At 35.0% G+C, this 21624-nt stretch overlaps 1 protein-coding gene across 1 annotated transcript; it reads right to left on the bottom strand.

Moving 5' to 3' along the window:
* Positions 1-11277: 11277 nt before the first annotated feature.
* On the bottom strand, positions 11278-21177 carry TAGLN3 (transgelin 3). The gene is made up of 4 exons (XM_015821468.1): positions 20998-21177; positions 19795-19969; positions 13809-13911; positions 11278-11762 (listed from the first exon to the last, which is right to left on the bottom strand). Exons 1-4 carry the CDS (start codon positions 21175-21177, stop codon positions 11621-11623), a joined length of 600 nt encoding a protein of 199 aa, XP_015676954.1. The 3' UTR covers positions 11278-11620.
* Positions 21178-21624: the final 447 nt, after the last annotated feature.

Here is a 21624-nt window from a genome sequence, read left to right as displayed (position 1 = left end):
TTACTAAAACTGTAATGAATATAGAAAGGGGAGCCCAATATGTATTGTGACCAATAATCCTTTTTTTTCACTCTGGTAATTTATGAACCATGGAAATAGAGCAATTCCTTTTAGCTAAAAGGTTATTTAATTAGCTCTTGGTCCAAATGATCAGCTAAAAACCCTCACTGATTTTCTTTCTACAGATTAGCAATCTCTTCAGTGGCTAGCAAGCATGACACAGCTTAAGGGTAGATTTAAATACTTCTCTTACAGCATCACTGCACTGCATCTATCATTCCTCAGGGAAGCAGCTATTTATAGCATCTGTCCAGAGATGAAACAGTATGGTTTTGTTATACAGAATCATAAAGCTTGAAGGGCCATGTAGCTGATTCAATTTGCTGCTCTGTCAAAATTAAAGCATCCACAACAGATGGATGTCCAGCCTCTATTTGAACATTGAGGGAAGATTTGCTCACTTGTTCTTTGAAAATTGGTTGAACTTCAAACTGCTCTTATCATTAAGTCTTTTTTCCTAGAATTCAAATAGAATTCACTATATTGTAACTGCCGGCTAAGTTTCCCCAAACACATCCAAAACCCATCAGTAGTGAAACTGAAACTCACTAGAAATTTTTTTTATCTAGCCTACTTTTTCTTTTCCCTAATATATTTACTGTAGGCTGAGGTAGGACCAAGGGCTTCCTTGGGCCTCAGATATGAAGGCTTGATCAGGTTTCAGACGATCCAGTGCAGAGCTGTAAAAAAAACCTGATTCAAGTGAATGTCATGAGGCCTGTTAGGTCCAGATTGAATCTGGAGTGTGTGTGATTTCCAGTGGCCTGATGACACTTTTTGACCTTATTTCATTAGTTACAGTTTCATCAAATATTTTAAAATATATGAGGGCCCAAACTGAATGAAATTAAATGAATTGTAATGTGAAAACTGAAAAAGAGGAAGAGTAATCGCACAGGACTTTGAAATAGGGTGCAAAGCTATGTGACACCACTGCATTGAATATGCTAGTTCCCCCACATTCTGCTTGGGCTGGGGTGTCAAACTGCCGGCCCGCGGGTCAGTTGCATCATATGGAGGCCGCGCCCACCCCAGCTCCGGCAATGCAAAAAAAGTCACGATACATTGCGAGACGTCACGTGATGTAGTGAGTTTGACACCTGTGTACTAGGGCAGGGCTTTTCAACCAGTGGTACGGGTACCACCTGTGGTACATTGGCACCTGGCAGGTGGTACGCGACCATCCTAGAAAAGTGGTAGCGGGGGAGGGGAATGAGCTGAACCAGTGACAGCATTGCACAAGCCTGAGCAAGAGATGGCTGGAGCTGCAGGGCTGTCAGGGCTCAGCAGAAGCACCAGGATCAGCACCAGGCTCCAGCTGGAGCTCGGCGCTGATCCTGGCGCTTCTGCTGAGCCCAGAAGAAGCGCCAATCAGCTGGAATGTTGCAGCATCTCCAGGGTCTTGTGATTTATATTCAGATGCTTGGCAACTGATTCATATTTATGACGGTCACAGTGTCCCAGGGTCATGTGAGGTGACCAAAACCTGCTGCAACCACCCAGTAGATGGGGGGAATAAAAACTAAACAACCCCCACCCCACCCCCGCTGCCAATCCTCAACAGAAATGCTCACAACAATGAAAACCTCGGACAGGAAAAAGAGCATGGCCGGGTGGGCAGGCAGATGTCTTGCTCGGCTGTGGCTAGGGAGGCACTTTTTTCAGTGCCATTGTAACTTCGAACAGTCACTAAGCAAACTGTTGTAAGTCGAGGACTACCTGTACTTCATCACTTTTTTCCGTTGTTGTTTTTTGGTCATCAAGTTTTTGACACCTTGCTAGGCAACTGGTGGTACTCAGATATTGCCATATCCTAAAAGTGGTACAATGGGTGAAAAGGTTGAAAAGTCCTGTACTAGGGTGTTATGTCACACTTTGAATAAAATTTCAGAAATAGAGAGAAATATATGGAGATAAGTGGCAACCTCAAAAGGAGATAGAGAGAGAGAGATGGAGAAACAAGAAGAATGTCAGAAAGAATGATTGTAGGAATTATAACAATCAGGGAACCAACTCACTTTTCCTTTCTATCCCATTCCTACCACATACACATTATTCAGAGAAAATGCAATCTATGCTAGGACAAAATTGTGGATACTTAATTCAGATAGAGATACTATACTATACACCCATATAGCTTATAATTCTTATAATTTCCAGAAACTGGTTCTGAGTTATCTTGTTTTTCTTGTTTCATTCTTTGATTTCTACTTTGGTGACAGTATTCTGACTATAATTCTGAAGGCAGGAATAATCTCATTTGTTATTGAAGTACTCTACTTCTGTTATTGATCCATATCTCATCCCCACTGCACTTAAAATTCAATCAATAGAACTTCCTTCATATCTTTAGAATAGGCATTCACTTTTTCTGCCCAATTTTTTTAAAAATGTACCAAAGGCTGCTACTCTACAGTCACCATTCTTTCTGTTTCTGTTTAAACATTTCTGCTGATTTTGATGTTGTATAGCAGGAGTAAAATTTTCACATAAATAAATAATGAAGATATGTTAATGGCTGGGATTAGATATATTCATAGAAGTCAGTATTTATAGACGTCAGCCATAATAGTAGGGGGATCCTTTCGGTCCAGAGAAAACATTTCTTGTAACATCAAGTACTTAGAATACCAAGTAGCAAGGTATACTATAGACATAAACTACATTCATTGTGTTATTATTACTGTGGCTAATGTCATTTCCTGGAGTTCCTGGAATAAGCAACTATTTAAAACATATATTGGAGTGATCCAACACCCTTTCTTATTGCCTATACTTTTGAGGAGCCTTTTCATTTTTCATTATTTTAATTCTACAGAACAAAATCTATTTTCTACTCAAGACCCCTTGTATTTTTGGGGATTTTATTTGTTTTAATTTTCATCCTAATAGAAGTCTACTCAAATATATGTAGTTCTAAAAGAAACACTTGAGCTATGATCACTGAAATATGCATACTGCTCTCTTGTATGAAGTCAATGTCTTTCAGAATTAATATTAAGTCATTGCTGTATTGAATTGTTAAATCACTCTAATGTGTGATAGCTCAACTGTTTATTTTATTTTTAGATGTAAAAGCATAAATTACATTAACATTAGAATTGTGCAATCTTTTGCAATGGTTTTACTTTCCCCCTTCAAAGACAAAAAACCCCAGCCCTATGCTCTCTTGATTTGTTGCATTCCATATAAATTGAGCAATTTATAAGGGATTCTGTATAAATTGAGCATTTTTAAAGAATATTATCAATTTTTCCAATATGAAAAAAGTAAATATTCAAATCCATGAAGATGAGATTAATGGATTATTTGAAACTAAATTGCATTAAAAAGTCTTGTAACGTAATTCTGTCTCAACATAATTCTGTCTGAAAGCATTATGCTTATGTTTAGATATGCATTTTTCATAACAAACAGGTAGATCTTCTTTTCACAGAACACCTGGACAGCTTCTGCCATATGTCCAGCACAGGGGAAAGAATGACTATGAAAAGTATGTTTTTGATTGTATCAGATGGGACAGTCAGACTCAAGGAAGAGTTCTGTATTCTGCAGACAGGCATAAACCATAATCCTCTGCCCACTTATTTTTTGCATAAACCTTATGAAATCAAGGGGATAAGTATTTCAGTAAATTCATATGGGATTGCAGTTTTAAGATCATCATCCTGTTGGTATAAGACTGAACTTAAATATTTCATATGTATTTAGGCTTTTGCATGGCTTTGCCATGCCAAATTTTACCATTGTAATATTATACAGTATTCACAAATGAAGTTCATAAATGAGTAAGCTAGGAGCTCAGTCCTCTCAAGATACAAACAATGTAAATGTTGTAGCTACTAATTAAAGTTTGATAAATCATCAAGCAATTTCCTCAACATTTGTGTTAGCTTTAAGCAATATTAAAACACTTTCCTGGAACTCTAAAGTGAGACTAAATGCATTTTAAAGTAGGCATTACCATGGCTGAGTTGTGATTTAATAATTTGGAAAGTTCACTGCATGAAATGGTCTTATTTAAAATATATACTAAGCAATAATGTGATATACTTGATTTTGTTTAGGTGCAGTAGGTTATAGTAGGTGCATTATGGTACAGAATGTAAAAGCACAGGTATGGCTTAGTGTGTTATATCAATTTAATCACATAGTTTAGTCAGTACACCATGACTGAAAAAAATATGGTTTTGCAGAAAATATGAACAGAAATAGCATCATTGCATTTATCCAAAAAGGATGACTGTCATCCAATCTGTCTGAAAGTTGTCCACTTTATATAAATGACTTACCGTATAGTAACTGCTTGAAACTATTTAAAATACTCTCTGTAATCCTGATATATAAATCAGGTTTTGAATACACAAACACACCAGGAAAAAAAGCATTATTTTGAGTTTTAATTAACAAAATAATAAAGGAAAGTATCATTTATGCATATATTTTTTAAAATAGTCCTCAAGTTGCATAAACTAATATTTGTCTTGTAGTTTCAGAAAGTCAAAACTACAACACCACAGAGCATTATCATTCTCTGCTTCATATATTAAAAAAACCCCTGCATTTTTAATTCACCTGGAAAAAATAATCCTTCATTTCTTTATAAAATACCTTTTATATCTTTATATCTAAAGCAGGTAATCTGCTGGGAACTCAAGTTACAGAAAATCTTAGATTCGGATTCTTAAGGGGCTCCTCACATGACACAGAGTGTCTGCTTTCACAGCATAACCTAATGTGAACATGCAGCACGTGGGATTTAAAATGGTAACTCTGCAGTTCTACAGTGGCTCATAAATAGCCAAATTCTTACACAGCTCCATTTAAGATATCACTTTTCACTGTTTGCTAAAATAAATGCATGATTGTTCTCTGAAAAAGGATCTTGAGAGTTAAAAAATTGTAACATAAAGAACATATATTTTAATGTTCATGTAAAAGCTTTTACCAACTTAAAAAGTTTAACATGTAAACTGATTGTTGTGCACAATCGAGTTGTAGTAATGCAAGCATGCAGTCAAGTATCAGTGCTGTGAAACGATCAGTAAGAAAAACACAATGCCAAGTTTCAATGATAGACTGGCTGAAGACTCTGGAACTCAGACAAGATGAAGGCCTCATTGATGGTTTATGGAAGGTTCCATTCCCTCTATAGATTAGATTCTTAGAAGAAAGAATGCCTTTTGTCAATATGGGTTTGCTTGTTCCAGCCTCGAATCTTCCATTTGCTTTGGAACCATGATTCTCAGAATTAGAGTCTGATATCCCTATATATTGGGAATACATAGAGAACATTGCTTTAGCCCCATACTTCTCAAACTTGGCAACTTTGTTGTCCAATGTGTGGATTTCAACTCCTAGAATTCCCATGCTGGCTTTTCAGGCCAGTATATCAATTATAACCTTATCTAGACAGAGTAGTTTGTTTGAACAGGGGTCCCCAAACCCCAGGTGGAGAGCCTACTACCAGGCCACGGTCTATTCAGAACTGAGCCATGCGACTGGTGTGCATCCGAGCACGCAGCTTAACTCGCATGAAGCTCAACTCGCATGAAGCTCAACTCGCACAAGCGGTAGGCTGGCACAGATGTGCTCGCAGTTCAACTTGCAGTCAAGCTATGTGTGTATACACATGCGCACTGGCCCACCACTCACACAAGTTGAGCTGCGTGTATGTGTGCTGGCCCACCACTAGTATGGCTTGGTTGCCCTCCTGCCCCTCCACCCAGGCAGCCAAACTGCAAAGGTTGGGGACCGCTGGTTTAGAAGACAAAACTGTTTAGAAAACTAAACTGATACTAACCTACTTTGCTAGATGTTGCCAGCTTTACTGGCTTCCATTTGTTTCCACATTCAATTCAAAATGGCAGTACCGATCCATATTTCATTTATGTGGCTGTTAAGCTAAATTTCTTTATTTTTGAGCTGTTTCTCCTTTAGACTGAAATACAGTAAATTTTAGCAAATAAATATTTTCCTACCAATCTATGATTTTGCTGAAATGCCATAGTTCTATCAAATTGGGGATTGTCTTTCTTTTTTACTTTGGCATTGTTCCTTTGTCTTTAACTGCTGCATAATAACCATAAGAGATAAAGCATAAGCTGAATCTTTCCAAGTCATGCAGATGCTTAGCAGAATTCTTTAGTCATCTCAGTATAAATCATAATGCTTTAAGTAGAACAACTCAGCATTTCCCAGGAATCAAATGTAGTGTCCTTCATTTGATCAGACAGGATTGCTATTATAACTCAATGAATTCTTAGAGGCAGGCTGAAAATTTTGGTTTGGTTATTTCTAATTATATTTATGTTATAAATATATTTATGATTATGGCATTCTTCCAGATTCTTGCATTGTTTTGAGAAATTCACTGCTAGTAATTTTTCTTTGTCTTCACAAATCATTGCAATCTTTTATCCTTTTCTTTAATCTTTCACATCCTTTGTACCCTTTCATTCTAAATTATATACTTTAACAAGTGAAAGCATTAAAGTTGGCTGCCTGGTAGCCCCTTTATCATACTACTTATATTTCTTAATTTTCACAATCTGTAAGAGAAGTGAAGTAGTCATTTGTGGTCATAAGTCAGAGAATACCAATACCTTATCTATGATGCAAAAATACAGAAACCACTGGATGTCAGCAGTTATAGGAGAATTGTGTTCGTCTATTATGGCAAAACATCAGAAGGAATCAGGTAGCACCTTTTTAAACTAATTTTATTGAAAGATATAAGCTTTTATGAACTGCAGTTCAGTTCATCAGAGTCATAGAATGCTCTGATGAAAATGAATGCCTTTTAATAAAATTTGTTAGTTGTAAAAGTTGCCTCCAGACTCCTTCTGTTTAGATGCCAGCAATTAATATAGAAAGCTATAGCCTTGCCCACCATATATTGGATAGCTATATGCCTATAGCCCAAATATTCTATGCTTATTCTAGAATTTTATTTTAAACCGATATCTTTCATGAACAATACATTATGGCAGGCTTTTCAGTAGTGTAACTTTTAAATTAAGCCTGACAGCTTTTCTAATTGTCAACCAATGCACCCATGTTGTTTATGAAATATGCACCAAGAGTTCAACTTACACAGAAAACATTCAGCCAAGAAAGAGTGTGCTATATAACAGGCCTCAACTACAAAACATAATCCTTTTTCTGCTACTATCCTTTCCATTAGAATGAATAAATTACAGGAACATCTGGAAGATGTTGCCAGCAAAGGAGTCCTGCCAGACAAATCTAATTAGAAACAAAGGTCATATCATACCATTAAATTAATCACAACTATATCTATTACTTCTGCTGCCTGAACATAGGATCAGATCTTTATTTTATAACATTACTGAAGGTCACAGATGATGCATTCATAGAGGTTGTTCAAGATTATTGTCCCCAACAACCGTATTGTGGTGAGGACACAAACCATATGTCTAATCATAAACATTACTATATCCATACATTTGGAAGAATGGGTGAAATAATTTTCTAAGTAAAACTGTCCCATTTGCTAATAAACTATGCAGTAGCAGTTTTAAAATAGTTTCAAAACTTCCTTTATGTTTCAATTCTTATATTTGTGAGGTACAATCTGTAGTAGTGAAAAATCCTTTTTATGGAGAAACACAGAATACTGAAATTGTCCACTCTGCTAGATTTGCAAAATATTTGGTAAAATAAAAATCTCATATTTGTCATATATTTCAAAACTTCATCCAGCGTACTCATTGTCATACACACATCAGGCTGCTATAAATTGGACTTTTCAGTTATTGTATTCTCGCATTGTTGGCATTATAAGCCTTTAAAATTATGCAACTAATAAAGTCAGAACATATTTAAGAGGTGCTTATTTTCAGAAGTACAAAAATAAATAAATTTAGATCACCTTTCTCTCTATTATGGGCTTACATTGGATAAAAATTTTAAAAGGCCAATAATTGGCATTTTAAACAATGGGAATGATAAGCTTTTAACAATTTGTTCACCGCAGTCTCTTCTAAGGGAATATTTATTGGAAATTACAAATGCTCAGTCAAAACTCTGGTTGGCCATACCTAAAATGTGCTATCTAATTAAATAGACAAGAATAATCTAATAGAATTTAAACACACAGTGTAATCCAAAATACAACTTGAAACATTCCACCATCAAAGTTATTTAACTCAATGCAAAATCTGATAAAATGGCAAGAAGGAGAAATGAATGTCAGTTTTCTTCCTCTGAAATCAGATCTCTATCTTTGATATTGGAGGGAAAAATAAAGCAAAGCTAGTGTCCACCTGTTTAAAAAATAGTTATTACTAAAAAAAAAAAGTAAAATCACAGAAGGCAATGATAAAGTGCTCCATCTGGCTAAGAAAAATACATAAAACAGTCCAAGTTGTCTCCAGGAGCTGAGTCCAGTTTGAGAAATTCTTTACTTAGTTTACTCAGATGAAAAACGGGATCTATGAGTACAAGCTAAAAAGCTTCTTCCTGGGAGAAGTGAGAGAGTATCTTTTTTGCTCTGCTTTAAGACAAAGACTGTGGCATATAAAATAAGACTGATAATACTTGTCGAGTATGTTTAGGTATTTCTAACTATTTTGAACTCCATTGACAAAGGTAAACAAAAGGCAAATGTTTCGTCTTAGTGAACAGTTTATCAGAGAGCTGCTTATACAGTATTTCCACAGATTAGTTAACTATATTAAATTTGATAACTGATGTGAATAAGTTATACTGAGCCGTTAGGGTTAGCGTTAGGGTTAAGCTCTGAGAAGGGAAGAGAAATGTGCATGGAATTAAATCCAGCTTCAAAGTATGGCTTTTGGATTATTTTCAACTTCTCAACCAGCAGTGGCCACAGGAGGTACATGTAATATATTACGCTTCTCTGTGTGTTTCTGCACTCCATCCATATTTCAACATATGTATGTACTGAAGAGCATATGATAAATTGCATAGGCTTAGCTCTTGAGTCACATAGCCAGGAGGAGCAAGGGATGAGGACTAAGATTAGAGAGATTAACAGAATTTGAGGTGTTGTCTAGCTCTATCATACTGTTGCACTGAAAGGGGTTATTTTATGTATGATGAGGATGTTGTTATTAGTGATGGTGGTGGTGGTGATGATGGTGATGATAATAATAAAATATTTTTCCAGAGTTGCCAGCCAGATCTGGTACACATTTGGACACAATTTCTTTTGCCAGCTTCTCTCCCACATCAAATTTGCTCCCGTTGGATTCAGTTTTCAGCAAAATCTCACAGTGATGGATTGACAGATGGATAAGATTTCTGGATTCATTTACATAATTTCTTTCAACATTATTTTGAGTGATAAAGTATAACAAGGCTCTGAATGAAGAATTTTAATGTTATTTTTGTCACTCGTCAACAATCTATCATCAAGCATCAATCAAATTTGCTAATGATATGCCAATCTAATATTGTATCCCTGAGCACCTATTCAAGGGGTGCACTGGCTAACTGTATATCTTGAATTCCTGTTTATTATATTTCCTGCCTGTTGTGAAAAAGAAGGTGATATTATCCTACAACCACAAATAATTAGAAGCAGGTGTAAATGTCTTGATCCTGTTGCCATAATAGTCATACTCTTGATGCAAAAAGCAAAACACATCCCATACCTTAACTTGGCTGGGAAAAAGGTACCGCTGGAATGGAGATTTCTGTCTTCATCATCCTTTCAAGTTCCAGGGGAAACAATGAGAGTACCTGTGCATCAATGTGAAACCGCTACAGAAGGTAAGTTAATAAGACAAGTATTCTCAACTTAAACAATCACAAAAGTGAAGCATAAAATGAGATAATCATAGTAAAGCATTCTGAACTCCTCTACCCCCAATAGTCAGGACTGACTTCTCTTACAAAAGTTAACCCTTTATGTTAATCATAATGTCGATGCAGGTTTTATTGAGCAGAAACCCAAATGTATTTAAGCCAAGAGTAGTCAAATGTCATTGTATGCAGTTATTATTTTCGACAAAGGATAACAGAGAATAGAAAATTACACAGAATAGATATAGTCTTGTCAAATACAAATAGAGAGAGGATTTTCTGTATTTTTCACATGTACGTGTGCTTCTTTCTTGAACTACTATGTTAAACATTTGGGGATTGTATATTACAATTTGTTTCTCCATCCCCCATATAGCAGCCACCTCTGAGTTAAGTTTGGCATTTGTGATACAAGAAGAGAACCAGAGGGTATAGAAAAGGGTTTGAGAGCCAATGAAGAACTTAAGAAGCCTATTCCATCTAAAAGCCTTGAGTAAATCAGCCTGATCCTGATTTTAAAATGCTGTGGATTTTAGTTTAGTAAGGGGAGGGGGCAGGTGCTAGTCCTTTTGGTGGATAGTAATAATCCTATAACATGTGAATTCAATGGCAAAATAATATAGAGTAAATTATGCAAAAATCCTATTCATTTTAACTTTCCTCCATCTTTAAGTGAAAGGTACCTGATCCCTTGGATTGAAGACTAACAGTAGGATAAGTGTCCCTTAGCCATAATGGTTGAGATGCTTATGATTGAAATGAAGTGTTTTGCTTTCAACGTCAATGTCATGTTTTATATGTATAGGTAATTGGTGAGCAGATACCAAATGGCTATTGATAACCAAATCATATATTATTTGATTAAGCTAAATATTTGGTAAGTGTATTCAGAAGAAAGTATGGTAGAGGGGGTAAGCATAAATCAGCAAAATTTAAAGGGATTTTTTGTTAAAAAAAACCTTATAATAGATCAGGCCATTATCTACATATGAAAGACTGTCTTTCGAGAGTTGAAGGCAGAATACAACTGGAACCAGTAAACATCATACTTCCCACCAATCTCCTGCTTTGATTATCCAAATTCTTCCTCTGATGTTACTGATTTTTCTGGAATGACTTTTCTTGGACTGGGGATCCTGCCTCTTAGGTTATATTCTTATTCTGATTTGGGATACCTTTTGCCCAATCAAATTTGATCAGCTAAACATCATGTCTTTCTATGTGTGTATGTCTGCATATATCCTTGACAAGGATCACTATAAACTCAATAGTTTCTATAAAGTATTGTAAATCATATTCACTCTCCTCTTACAACATTTATTTCAGAGCACAGAGATGCTGCAAAAGACATATCCAGCTTAAATCTTTGCAGTTATTTATCCCATTTTATTTTTATTTTTAGAAGATGAAAGTTGGATAGAGTAGAGAAGAAAAGGACTGAGAAGTTATAGGCAGTTCAATAAGACAAGAGTACAGAAAATAACAAATTGCAAATAAATACAGAAAAATAGTCTTTGCATAGTTCAAAAATGAACATCATATAGGTGTCAGCGTGCTATGTGAACTAACACGCAACAAACACACAGATCCACAGTTTCAGTTGAAAGACTGTGTGTATGTGTGTGCGTGTATACATATGCATACACACACACATAATCTTAGAGAGAAAACCTAGAAGCAGATCTCAGCATGAACATTAACTAGCTATGTGTTTTTCAGTCAGGCCATGCTACCAAGTGGGTAAGTGAGAGTTTAAAGGTGGTTTAAACTATATGATCTGTCTTGGCATTCCGTATCCTGTCATCCCTGACTGGGATGCTCCCTTGTTACTTCCCATTTGAAGACCGATGACATTCTGTCCTTGGCGAAGCTGCTCTTCAGAAAATCCTCGCTGGTTCTTCTGTGCTTTCCTGTGAAAATGATTCTTTTTTAAAAGTGACATGTTTGTTCTATTTTAAATTCTCAAATATTTATCAGATTGAATGCCACAGCCCCTATGTTTTTCTATAGTATAAGGTTAGTATTGCCCTGATTTTTGAGAACATGAGCTGTATTGGCCATTTGGAAGACAAGAAGAGGTTTCTAACACTGAATTCCCCGTTCTAAAGCTGTAGGTGTGTCTTTGTCATAAGATAATGTAAGCCAGCCAGTCCCAAGGACCTTAGGATTCTCTTTGAGGGATTAGAGGCTTGAAGTATGAATATCTTACATGTAAAGACTTTCTAAAATTCTACTTTATTCCCTGAACATATTTAGCCACTGTGAAAAAGGGAATGGTTAGGACTCTGAAAAAAATGCATTACTTTGCATTTCTTTTCCTTCAAAAAATATTAAACACAAGCAGATAGAAAACATCTTGGCCAATACAGCAGATTGAAATTAACATTAATTACAGTGACATTTAGGGAAAGTGTTCACCCCCATCCAACAATTGATACAGTTCCCTCTTAGAAGGGGGGGGATGGCATCATTCAAAACAATAAAAAAATCAAAGTTATTATCAAATAAGGATTTAAAATAGATGGATACTACTCACTCCTGCATTTGAGTAATCTCAATCAACATCTCAATATCAGAAAACTAAATCAACCTCGCATTTTGCTATAAATGGATAAGCCACATTTGAAAAAGGGTAGAAATATTGTTATCAAATAGCAAATTAGTAAGCCACTGTCTTGGTAGTGTTGGTTTTAAGTTATCTGGCCACCATCCAGAAAAACACTTAAGTAGATGTTCTGCTTTATTAAAACAAGAGCATATAAGATTAAGCACTTTTTTTTCCAGAGGCTTATGTTACAAAATGTATCAAATATCAGTTTGGGAAAATTGTTTCAGAACTGGTAGGCACCTTTCTCAGATATATGTTCATTTATCAACAATCATGAAGGAGAGCAAAATTCTGAGAAAGTATAGCTTCAGAACTGTCTCAGCAGATAGTAATGAATTTCAAATTATGTTTCATATTTCTGTGAATGCTTGGACAATTGTTGTTATAGATATCTGAGTCATTGCTTGAAGAATGACTCAAATATTTTAAGCAAGACATACCACCTGATCCACTGGCTGTATGAACAAGAGAAGACTTCTTCATATACAAATTATATACTGAGCTGGGCAAGTATTGAGTAGCTGGGGGCTCACCTAATGTTTTGGAGATCAAAGGGCTGAGATCTGCACTGTCAGGGAAGAGGCAAAATATATGGGGCCATATCACATACTTGAGGGAGTGCAATTGCTCAGCAGTAAAGACACAGGACTTGTCAACTGGAAAGCCGGCAGCCCAGGTTTGAGACCTAAGCACCACGTGATGGGGTGAGCTTCTGTTCTCACCCCAGCTCCTGCCAATCTAGCAATTTGAAGCATCCGAATAGATAAATAGGTACCTCTTTGGTGGGAAGATAATAGCACTCTGTAATGTCATGCTGGTCACATAACCACAGAGATGTCTTTGGACAGTGCTGGCTCAATGGTCTTGAAACAGAGATGAGCACTGCCCCCTATAGTCAGCAATGACTAGCAGAATCAAATCTACAGGGATTCCTTTACCTTTTTAAAAAAAATTACAGACTAGGAATAGAGAAAGATTTGGGATACTTTTGCCCTTTTTAAAACCATGCATGCATTTAGAATTTATACTAAAGATTTACGTATTTCCTGTCTGGAAAAAGTGGCATTCTATGCTTTTCATTTTCAATAGCTCTGGGTCAATAAGTGAAGGAATGTTTGCACTCCTGGTTAGACTATTCTGCATCAACCTAATTCACTTATTATAAATGGAACATTTTTGAATATCTATTCTAAAGAGGTCATTAGCTCTTTAATTGACAGCTGAAAAAGGCGGAAGTTAAGGTGTCTTGCTTTTAAAAGTATATTTTTCTTCTGTCTAGGATTTGTTTTTCATTAAAACTGCACATTTAGTCTATGTCTGAAAATGGAAACAACAAACACATTCTTACTTGTGAAACCAGGCGGGATCCCCTTTGTAACATCCATCGTCCCTTGTAACAGCTTCACTGCCTAAAGCCATTAGAGTCCTTTGCACGGCAGCCATGTCTTTTCCTAAAAAGAATTATTCATTTGTTATTGATAAATTGTTTGATGGTACTTCAACAGAATTACGTAGACACCTGTTTAACCTCAAAATCCCCAGAGCTTTTTATTATTACATTATGTTTTCTGTTTTTATTCTGGTCACAAGGGAATTTTCCTTGACATAACGCTTCCTACCTTTAGCTTGCAAACTGCTTTCTGTTTTTATTCTGGTCACAAGGGAATTTTCCTTGACAGAACTCTTCCTACCTTTAGCTTGCAAACTGCTGCATGACTATCAGTGTATAACTATAACAAGTTTTAGAGCTTTAGGAAGCCTGATCAGATGTTTGATTTCTATGAGACTAATCTGTACTAGAGGCTACACTTTTCATTAAACTGTAAGTCTTTCTAATAAGGTTTGCAAATTTTTGTAGAGAACAAATTTGAAAGCATCTTTTGGGAGCTGGACTTAGGGTTTTTTTCTATTCTAATTACCAACAAATGAAGTAAAATATGCCACCCAGAAATAAATCAATGGTTAGCTGAAAATTTCACCAGCATAAGCTGCTTATAGACTCTAAAACATGCTATTATGATGGAATACAGCCCACTCATGTTCAGGCTGTTTTTCATCTATGTCAATATAAAAGGTCCCTTCCAACTTTACTATTATTAAATATAACTCATTGGCCTTCCTCTATCATAGATATCTCAGGGTTTTGCTCATTCTAGCTTGCCTCTTCTTATGTCAAGCACTTTGTTTTTCTTTCAGTCCCTTGCTAGTTCTTTTAAAACTTCTTCAAATCCCCCCCCCACAAATGTGAGCATATATGTGTGTATGGGTGGGGTGTTGCACAGGATAGAAGCAAAAGAGTGCTGGTTCTGCCTCCTCTATTATCTGCCTCCTCTATTATCATTCTTGTCAACTTCATGTGCCTAATAGTCTGTCTGTATAGGGCTTCTCATGCTTGCTAGCTAGGGAGTTTTGGAAGTCCACACACCTGGAGGATGTCCAGATCAGAAACACTGATATAGAAGATCATTTTATAATTCCAGAGATTTAAATTATGTGAAGCATCTTTACAGATGCAGGAAGTTTTCCTTTACAGATAAGTCAACCTTTGCAAATAGAAGACAATATGATGGACTGGAGCACTATTAGCATTTTCATTCCCATCACCACCACTCTTTGCATTGACAATTTACACTCAGAGAATTGCTGAAGGAAGCTTTAGATATGTAAAGCTAATGTCAGACCTTGGAAGCCAAATACTGAACACTAATGAGTTAAATCTCCCTCTACACTCACAAAGCTACACCTTCTATCAAACCCTAGGTGACAAGACAACATGAAAAGTCATAGAAAAGAATCTGTAGATGTTAAGTTCTCATGGCCTACTCTAGCAGTAACATCATTGCAAAAGTTACCCAGCACTGTTTTCAGAGCAATCCTTATTTTGTTCATAAGCACCTGCATAAATTAATGCTACTATCTTTACTTAACAAAGACAGAGTGACTAAATTGACTAAGGCCACAGAAAAGTTAGCATTAAAGGGAGATTGTGAGTCATAGAGCCTTGGCTCATTGTAATAAGGAACATCTGTTAATTCCATGACAATATCATCTTTTAAAAATTGTTTTTAAAAGCCACATTTTTAAATTATTGTTTGTAGCTATTGAGGGTTGCATAGGTGAAGTAAAAATGCAAGGATAACATTCACAAGGCAATGAGAGGATTTGGAAGCCATCTTTCCCCCTTTTTGTTCCCATTAACTTTTAAAGTAACTTTCAATCTATTGAAAGATGCTGACCCCAGGAGCATAGATCTCAGGCAACATTTAAGTCATAGTCAAAACAAAGACTCCAGTTTTGAAAAAGGAAATCTGAGATTAGAGTTTTATGATAATGTGATATTCTAACAATGGAAAGACTGAAGCAGAAGTGTTTAGCTAAGGGCAAGGAAATGGTTAACATTGTTGTACAGGTTCTTGGTCTTATGCCATGTTCATAGGTTGTGGGATGTTTAAAAAGAGAAGTAATTAGTCCAGCTTGCATTGGAAGGAAAAGATTTTTTTTAAATTAAATACTAGTTTTTTACAATAAGCATTAGATGAAGGAAATGGAGAATCACAAATATTTCTTTCACATCTATTCTGCTGCTCTTATGATAACCTTGGAAATGAAATCTCAAAGGGTTCAATATTTAAGAGAACTCTCTTAAACAAGTCTTTGGGTCAGAAAATGAAACCTCGTTAATATTTCACAATATTACGATTTCTTTCAATTTAAAAATGAATATGTTTACATCTTTAATTGGAATGCCCTAAAATAAATAATTTTGAAATAAGATGAGTAAGTAGCAGTATGGCATATAACACCTATGGAACACATAAAATATAAATAAGATGTATTAAATGATGCACACAATGAAATATGGTATCTTTTAAAGTTCTATTAATAAAGATAATGATAGACTATTAGATATTCTGGTCAAATACTTAATTTGTTAGTTTGATGAACTACTTCTAGTACCTCTGTTGCATCTCTTTTTATGAGATTTATTTATTTTTCATATTTCTAAACTGCTGATTCCCGTAAAGAGTGGCTCTGGGTAGTGTACAATATAATATAACCAATAAATAAAACAACGTATAAAAATTAGAAATGAAAAATTAAATTGGGTTAAAAATTTCAAAATTATAGAATAATAACAACTAAACAACAGAAGGAGGAGAATTCTAAGATGGCCATTTAACATTGGATTATTACTGGCCAGAGGGGCTCTCAAGGGTCTACGCAGTCCCATCGCAAACTAAAGGTTTTATTTTTTTAATGTAGAAATAATATTTATAAGGTATTACATAATAATTCAATTTTGTATGCTAGTTTCCTTCACACACACATATACCTTCTTTAATTTTAGGGCTTGCTGATCTATGTATAACTGTTTTAGTAATTCACAAGAAGTCATCTATGACTTGATAATCAAGAATTGTTTTCATGACAGTCCCAATACAAAATCCTGCTTCCCAATTTGGGGACAAGTTTGGTGTCTTAATGAGCATGAAGGATTATTGAGATACCTACTGTTCTGCTCTTATCCCTGTCATCCACATTTAATTATTTATTATTTGCACCATTGAAAAACATATCAGAGGAACATTTTTGGCAATTTTTGCTCACTACCTAGTATTAGAATTTTAGTATTTTTATTTGCTATGTGCTTAATCATACTAATCATTTTTCCCTTCACAACAACACAGATATTCTAATCAATGTTGCTAGAGCTTGGGTTTCTCTGTTCCTGTTCCAAACCTTAGCATAATACAGATCTAAACTATGAGGTCTGAAAATGGCTATCCAAGTAGGTAATCTCAGTGTAACCCAGGGTCATAGTATACATAAACCTTCTCCAACCTGGTGTCCTCCAGCTGTGAGGGCAGTATAGTTCCCAGAATTCCTCTTCTGGGAATACAGCTGCAAATAACTGGACATTACTGGAATTGGGAAGGCTTCAAGCTTTCTGATCCAAGCTTCAAAGGGATGCCGTTTGAATTGTAAAGATCATTTTTCTTGGTCAAAATCCAGAATCTTCTCTCTATATTACTTGACAGATTTTGATATGGGGACTACTGGCTCTTATCCTGCCTAACCTTTTCTTGGAAACATCTGAGACATGATTAGTAACAGAAAGCAAAGATTGCTTTGTCCTTTTTTCCTCAGAGCCAGTAGCCACATCCTGCAGGGCTTTTAGCAGGAGCTCTCTCATTGCTTCCTGGCTATCATTATCAATTCACATCTAAAAAATGTTCTTTAGATACAAAAAACCCTGTAAATTGGTTAGGCAAGCCTTCAGGCTCATAATTTGATTTAAAGCACAAAATAAATAAAAAAGGGAAAGCAAAACTCCTACAGTTGCTGCGCAAGACTAGGAAATGGGAAGAGGAGAGGAAAAACAAATATAATAAGAATGGACAATTGTTTTAAATGGAGAGTGCAAGAATTTATTTTGATTCATATACATGACTTCCAAAGACTACTCATAAAGGTATTATTTCCACGTGAGAAAAATGCCATGTGTGAAAAAGATTTTAAACTGTCTTTTCTTCTAGAAGATACACACAGTTGTCCTGTGTAGAATACATAATGGATCAAATAGCAATAAATAATGGATCAAATATTTTGTTCATAAACTGAATTTTGGTGAAGGCAACATTTTGTTAGACCAACTGAAGATTTCCAAAACTAGCATACTTTCAAACTTTCCACAATTTCTCAAAAAGTAAAATAAATCCAAGAAAGAGAAAGAGAAACATTATACATCAAATAACAAATTGAACATTGGAATATGCACAGACATATAAAAGCAGTTCCATTTGGTAGTTATGTTTCTTTTTCTCCTCTCTCTGTCCCCAGAAGGTGATTTTTTTAACCATCTTACCTGATGAATTCTCATGCAAACCTTCAGCTGGCCTAAAAAATGTGTTGCTTCAATAAGGAGTTTAGATTCCCCCCCCCCCCTCATGGCCAAGATGGCTCCTTTTGCTCTTTGTTGAACTTTTTGTCTTTTCCCATTTTCTTTCTGACACAGTGATCAATCGCAAGGATACATATAAGGAAATATCAAATTCACAAGGACAATATTATTAATTATATGGATTCTTCTAATACTAGGAAGAGAATTGTTGAAAAAAGGCCTGAATTTAGGTACTGGACGTTATCAGAGTAGATATTACTTCCATTAAACCAAGTCTTTCCTTATATTAAAAGACATATAAGGAATGTTCTTTATTCCAGAGTATAATAAAAAAGGAGGCATATAAAGTTAGTTCACTTTTTTTACTGAGAAAAATGTGAAGCAATGACTGTGCATATATGGTACATTCTCATTGGCATAGACAGGAACAGCTTCTAAAACATTCTTGAGAGTTTGGTAAAAGATTAATCTGCTTTTTCAACTTAAAAAGAGTTGTCTTCTACCTGCTCTGCTGTGTTTCAAAACATCTTTTTGTAGAATTTGCATAAATTATAAAGATACTACTTGCATAAGGTCCATTTCCAGAGGTGAAATGACAACATACAAATTTGAGGCTTGACCCAATATAAACTCAGTTTAAACTATTCTGACAATATTATTATCATCAGGTTTCAGACCTATTTGCCCTGAGTTTTCTTTCATTCAGGAGAGTGGTTATTGTTTATGGAATGATTAATTTCATATACTACTAATACTACTAGAGTGAACTTCTCAAGTTCATTTTCCCAATCTGAAACTGGATCTATCCCATACTATGAATATCCCCATCATGATTTTTCTCCAACTAAATTTCACAAGTATTTTAGCAAATAGCTGTATATTTCTCCTGATACACTCTTTCTATATGTATCTTTCTTAATGTATTAATTTTGGTAATGAGTTCCCCTAATATAATTAATTTCTGTTTGGACTTTGTCCTAATATGTACATTATTGAAATTCTGTGCACGTTTTCCATACACAGAGGCTAAGAATTAGATAACTTTGTTCCAAGCTAAATATAGAAAATGTGAACTGGTTTATGTTTACTAATTACATTTCATCATCCTTAAAATGATAATTTGTTATTTTGCTGAAATATCTGCTGTAATATAATTTCTTCTTGCTTAGCTTTGATGTGCTTCTGTAAAAAAACCTCACATCTTTCACTTGGCTATAAGTACAAAATATTTCATTAAGGCCTGCATCAATATAAATTTCAAGAGAAAAGAAGGCATTACTGGAGGGAACAATGCTTAAAGGCAGTGCAAATTAGAAATAATTGTAATGGCATTTGGGAATTTCCCCCGGAAAGAAATATATAATGAATAGCAGGTTAAACAGTGTTACAGTAAAAAAAACCAACACATGCTCATATATAAATAAATCTATACCTTCCCATAAATCTACTGTCTGGAAGATATCTGTTGTTCGTACTCCATAGATTTCTGCAGCTTTCAAGAACTGAGAAATTTGTTCCATTTGTTTGAAAGCCATCTTTGATTCTGAGATCCTTGCAATAGGTTCTTTTCCCTTGGGATGAAGATTGTTTATTAACTTGCAGAGCAGCTGGGAGATTGACCATTAAAAGCAGAATTGAAAGAGACAAAATCAATTAATTCCACCAACTAAAGGCAACACAGTATGTGTATATTACTCTGTTTATAACATAGATATTCTAATGCCACTTAGAAAGGGTCCCCTGGCTCCATGCTCCTCAATTGAAATACATAATGCAAACATAAATGTATGCTACTGACAGCATTTATTATGGATGCATTTGAGCCAAATACATTAAAAATGCTTGGCAAAGCTTCCCTTTCCAAAGATAAAGCATACATGGATTAATGAAGCAGGCAAAATCAAATTATTCACTTCAGATTATATAACAATTGACAGTCACGTGGGAGAGCAAAACACAGTCTGAGCTCAAGTGTAAGTAGTATCAAGTAGTAAGCCGATGAAAACACAATCACTACATTTAATAATTTTGCCAAGTCTTCCATGTAAATGAAAGCACCTTTGTGCTGCTCTTTCAGTAAATGAATAAATTATCTCTTAAAGACTTGGAATTGCTTATTCCTTGAAAAAAAAAGAACAGAATTGTGACATTTTATAAACAAATACACATAACTAACCCATTTTTAAGGAAGATAATACTATCATGGAAAATCTCAGGGTTGTAAATGGTCTGTAATTAACTGTCAAAGAATTGTAATTTATATTCCTCATATTACATAACCATTATTCCATCCGTCTCTGTACAGCTCTGTACACTGTTTTTCATATTGTCTTCTGGTCATAAGAGCAATCACCTTCAATGTTTGAATTATTTTATTGGAGTCTAGAGAAAAGCAGTTTACAGATGGATACAGTATAATAATTGCTCTTAAGTTAAATCAAATATACTTTGTAGCCTCTGAAACATTACTTTGTTATTCATTGATTTTATAGAACATGCTACATAATGAGGTCAGGAATGCAGTGCCAAAGTTAATTGATTATTTGATATATTTTTGAAATGGTAGAAATTTAGGAACAAATGATATTATTCAACAATGTTACATTTATAGATGTAATATCAAGTTATTACTTACTATTCCGTCCATTAGCCATTTCTGAAAATGTTGTTTGCCAGGAGGGGGATGCTCTATATTTTCACCACATTGTACAATAATCCAATCCACTAAACGACTTTCCAGTTCTAGATCATATTTCTGTTCAATCTTTTCTTGAACTTCTCGGCTTAAGCCATAGCTTGGTCCTCTATTGGCCATCTCTAGGAAGGAAGGAGAAGAAAACACATTAACTTTTAAAAGCTATAAATTACCTATCAACTGTTATTAAACATCTTACTAAAGATAAAGATAACTGAACATCAGAACATCTTTAAAAATGTATTTCAAAACAAGCTCTCACAATCATAAGAGTGTCTGAATTTTTGCTATTACAGTGCATATTTTAAATTTCTGTATACAATTACCATCAAATTAGAAGTTGTTAATTATATTTCAAATTAATGTTGCAAATATCAGCAAATTCAAAGTTCTCTCTTTAAAGAACAATAGCAAGCCACCAAAGCCAAAAGTATCAAAAGCATTCATACAGAACAATTTAGAAGATCCTTTCAGTGAGGCACGTGAAGATTTTTCAGCAATGAACTAAATCCAAAAACTGAATCCAGTCAAAGGGAGAAATCTTGATTAAATTGAAAAAGAGACAAA

This window comes from Protobothrops mucrosquamatus, unplaced genomic scaffold (genome assembly GCF_001527695.2).
Source record: "Protobothrops mucrosquamatus isolate PMUCROS unplaced genomic scaffold, P.Mucros_1.0 scaffold1336, whole genome shotgun sequence".
NCBI lineage: Eukaryota > Metazoa > Chordata > Lepidosauria > Squamata > Viperidae > Protobothrops > Protobothrops mucrosquamatus.
Note: the sequence above shows the minus strand (reverse complement) of the source record. Positions and strands in the feature narration are given on the sequence as shown.

What these genes read in the sequence shown, in the direction of transcription:
- TAGLN3 (XM_015821468.1), bottom strand. Translation starts at nt 21,177, where the DNA reads ATGGCCAATAGAGGACCAAGCTATGGCTTAAGCCGAGAAGTTCAAGAA. An exon ending in GACAGTAGATTTATGGGAAG is followed by an intron (nt 13,912 to 19,794) that starts GTATAGATTTAT and finishes AATTCTTTTTAG; the next exon opens with GAAAAGACATGGCTGCCGTG. An exon ending in GATCCCGCCTGGTTTCACAA is followed by an intron (nt 11,763 to 13,808) that starts GTAAGAATGTGT and finishes TCATTTTCACAG; the next exon opens with GAAAGCACAGAAGAACCAGC.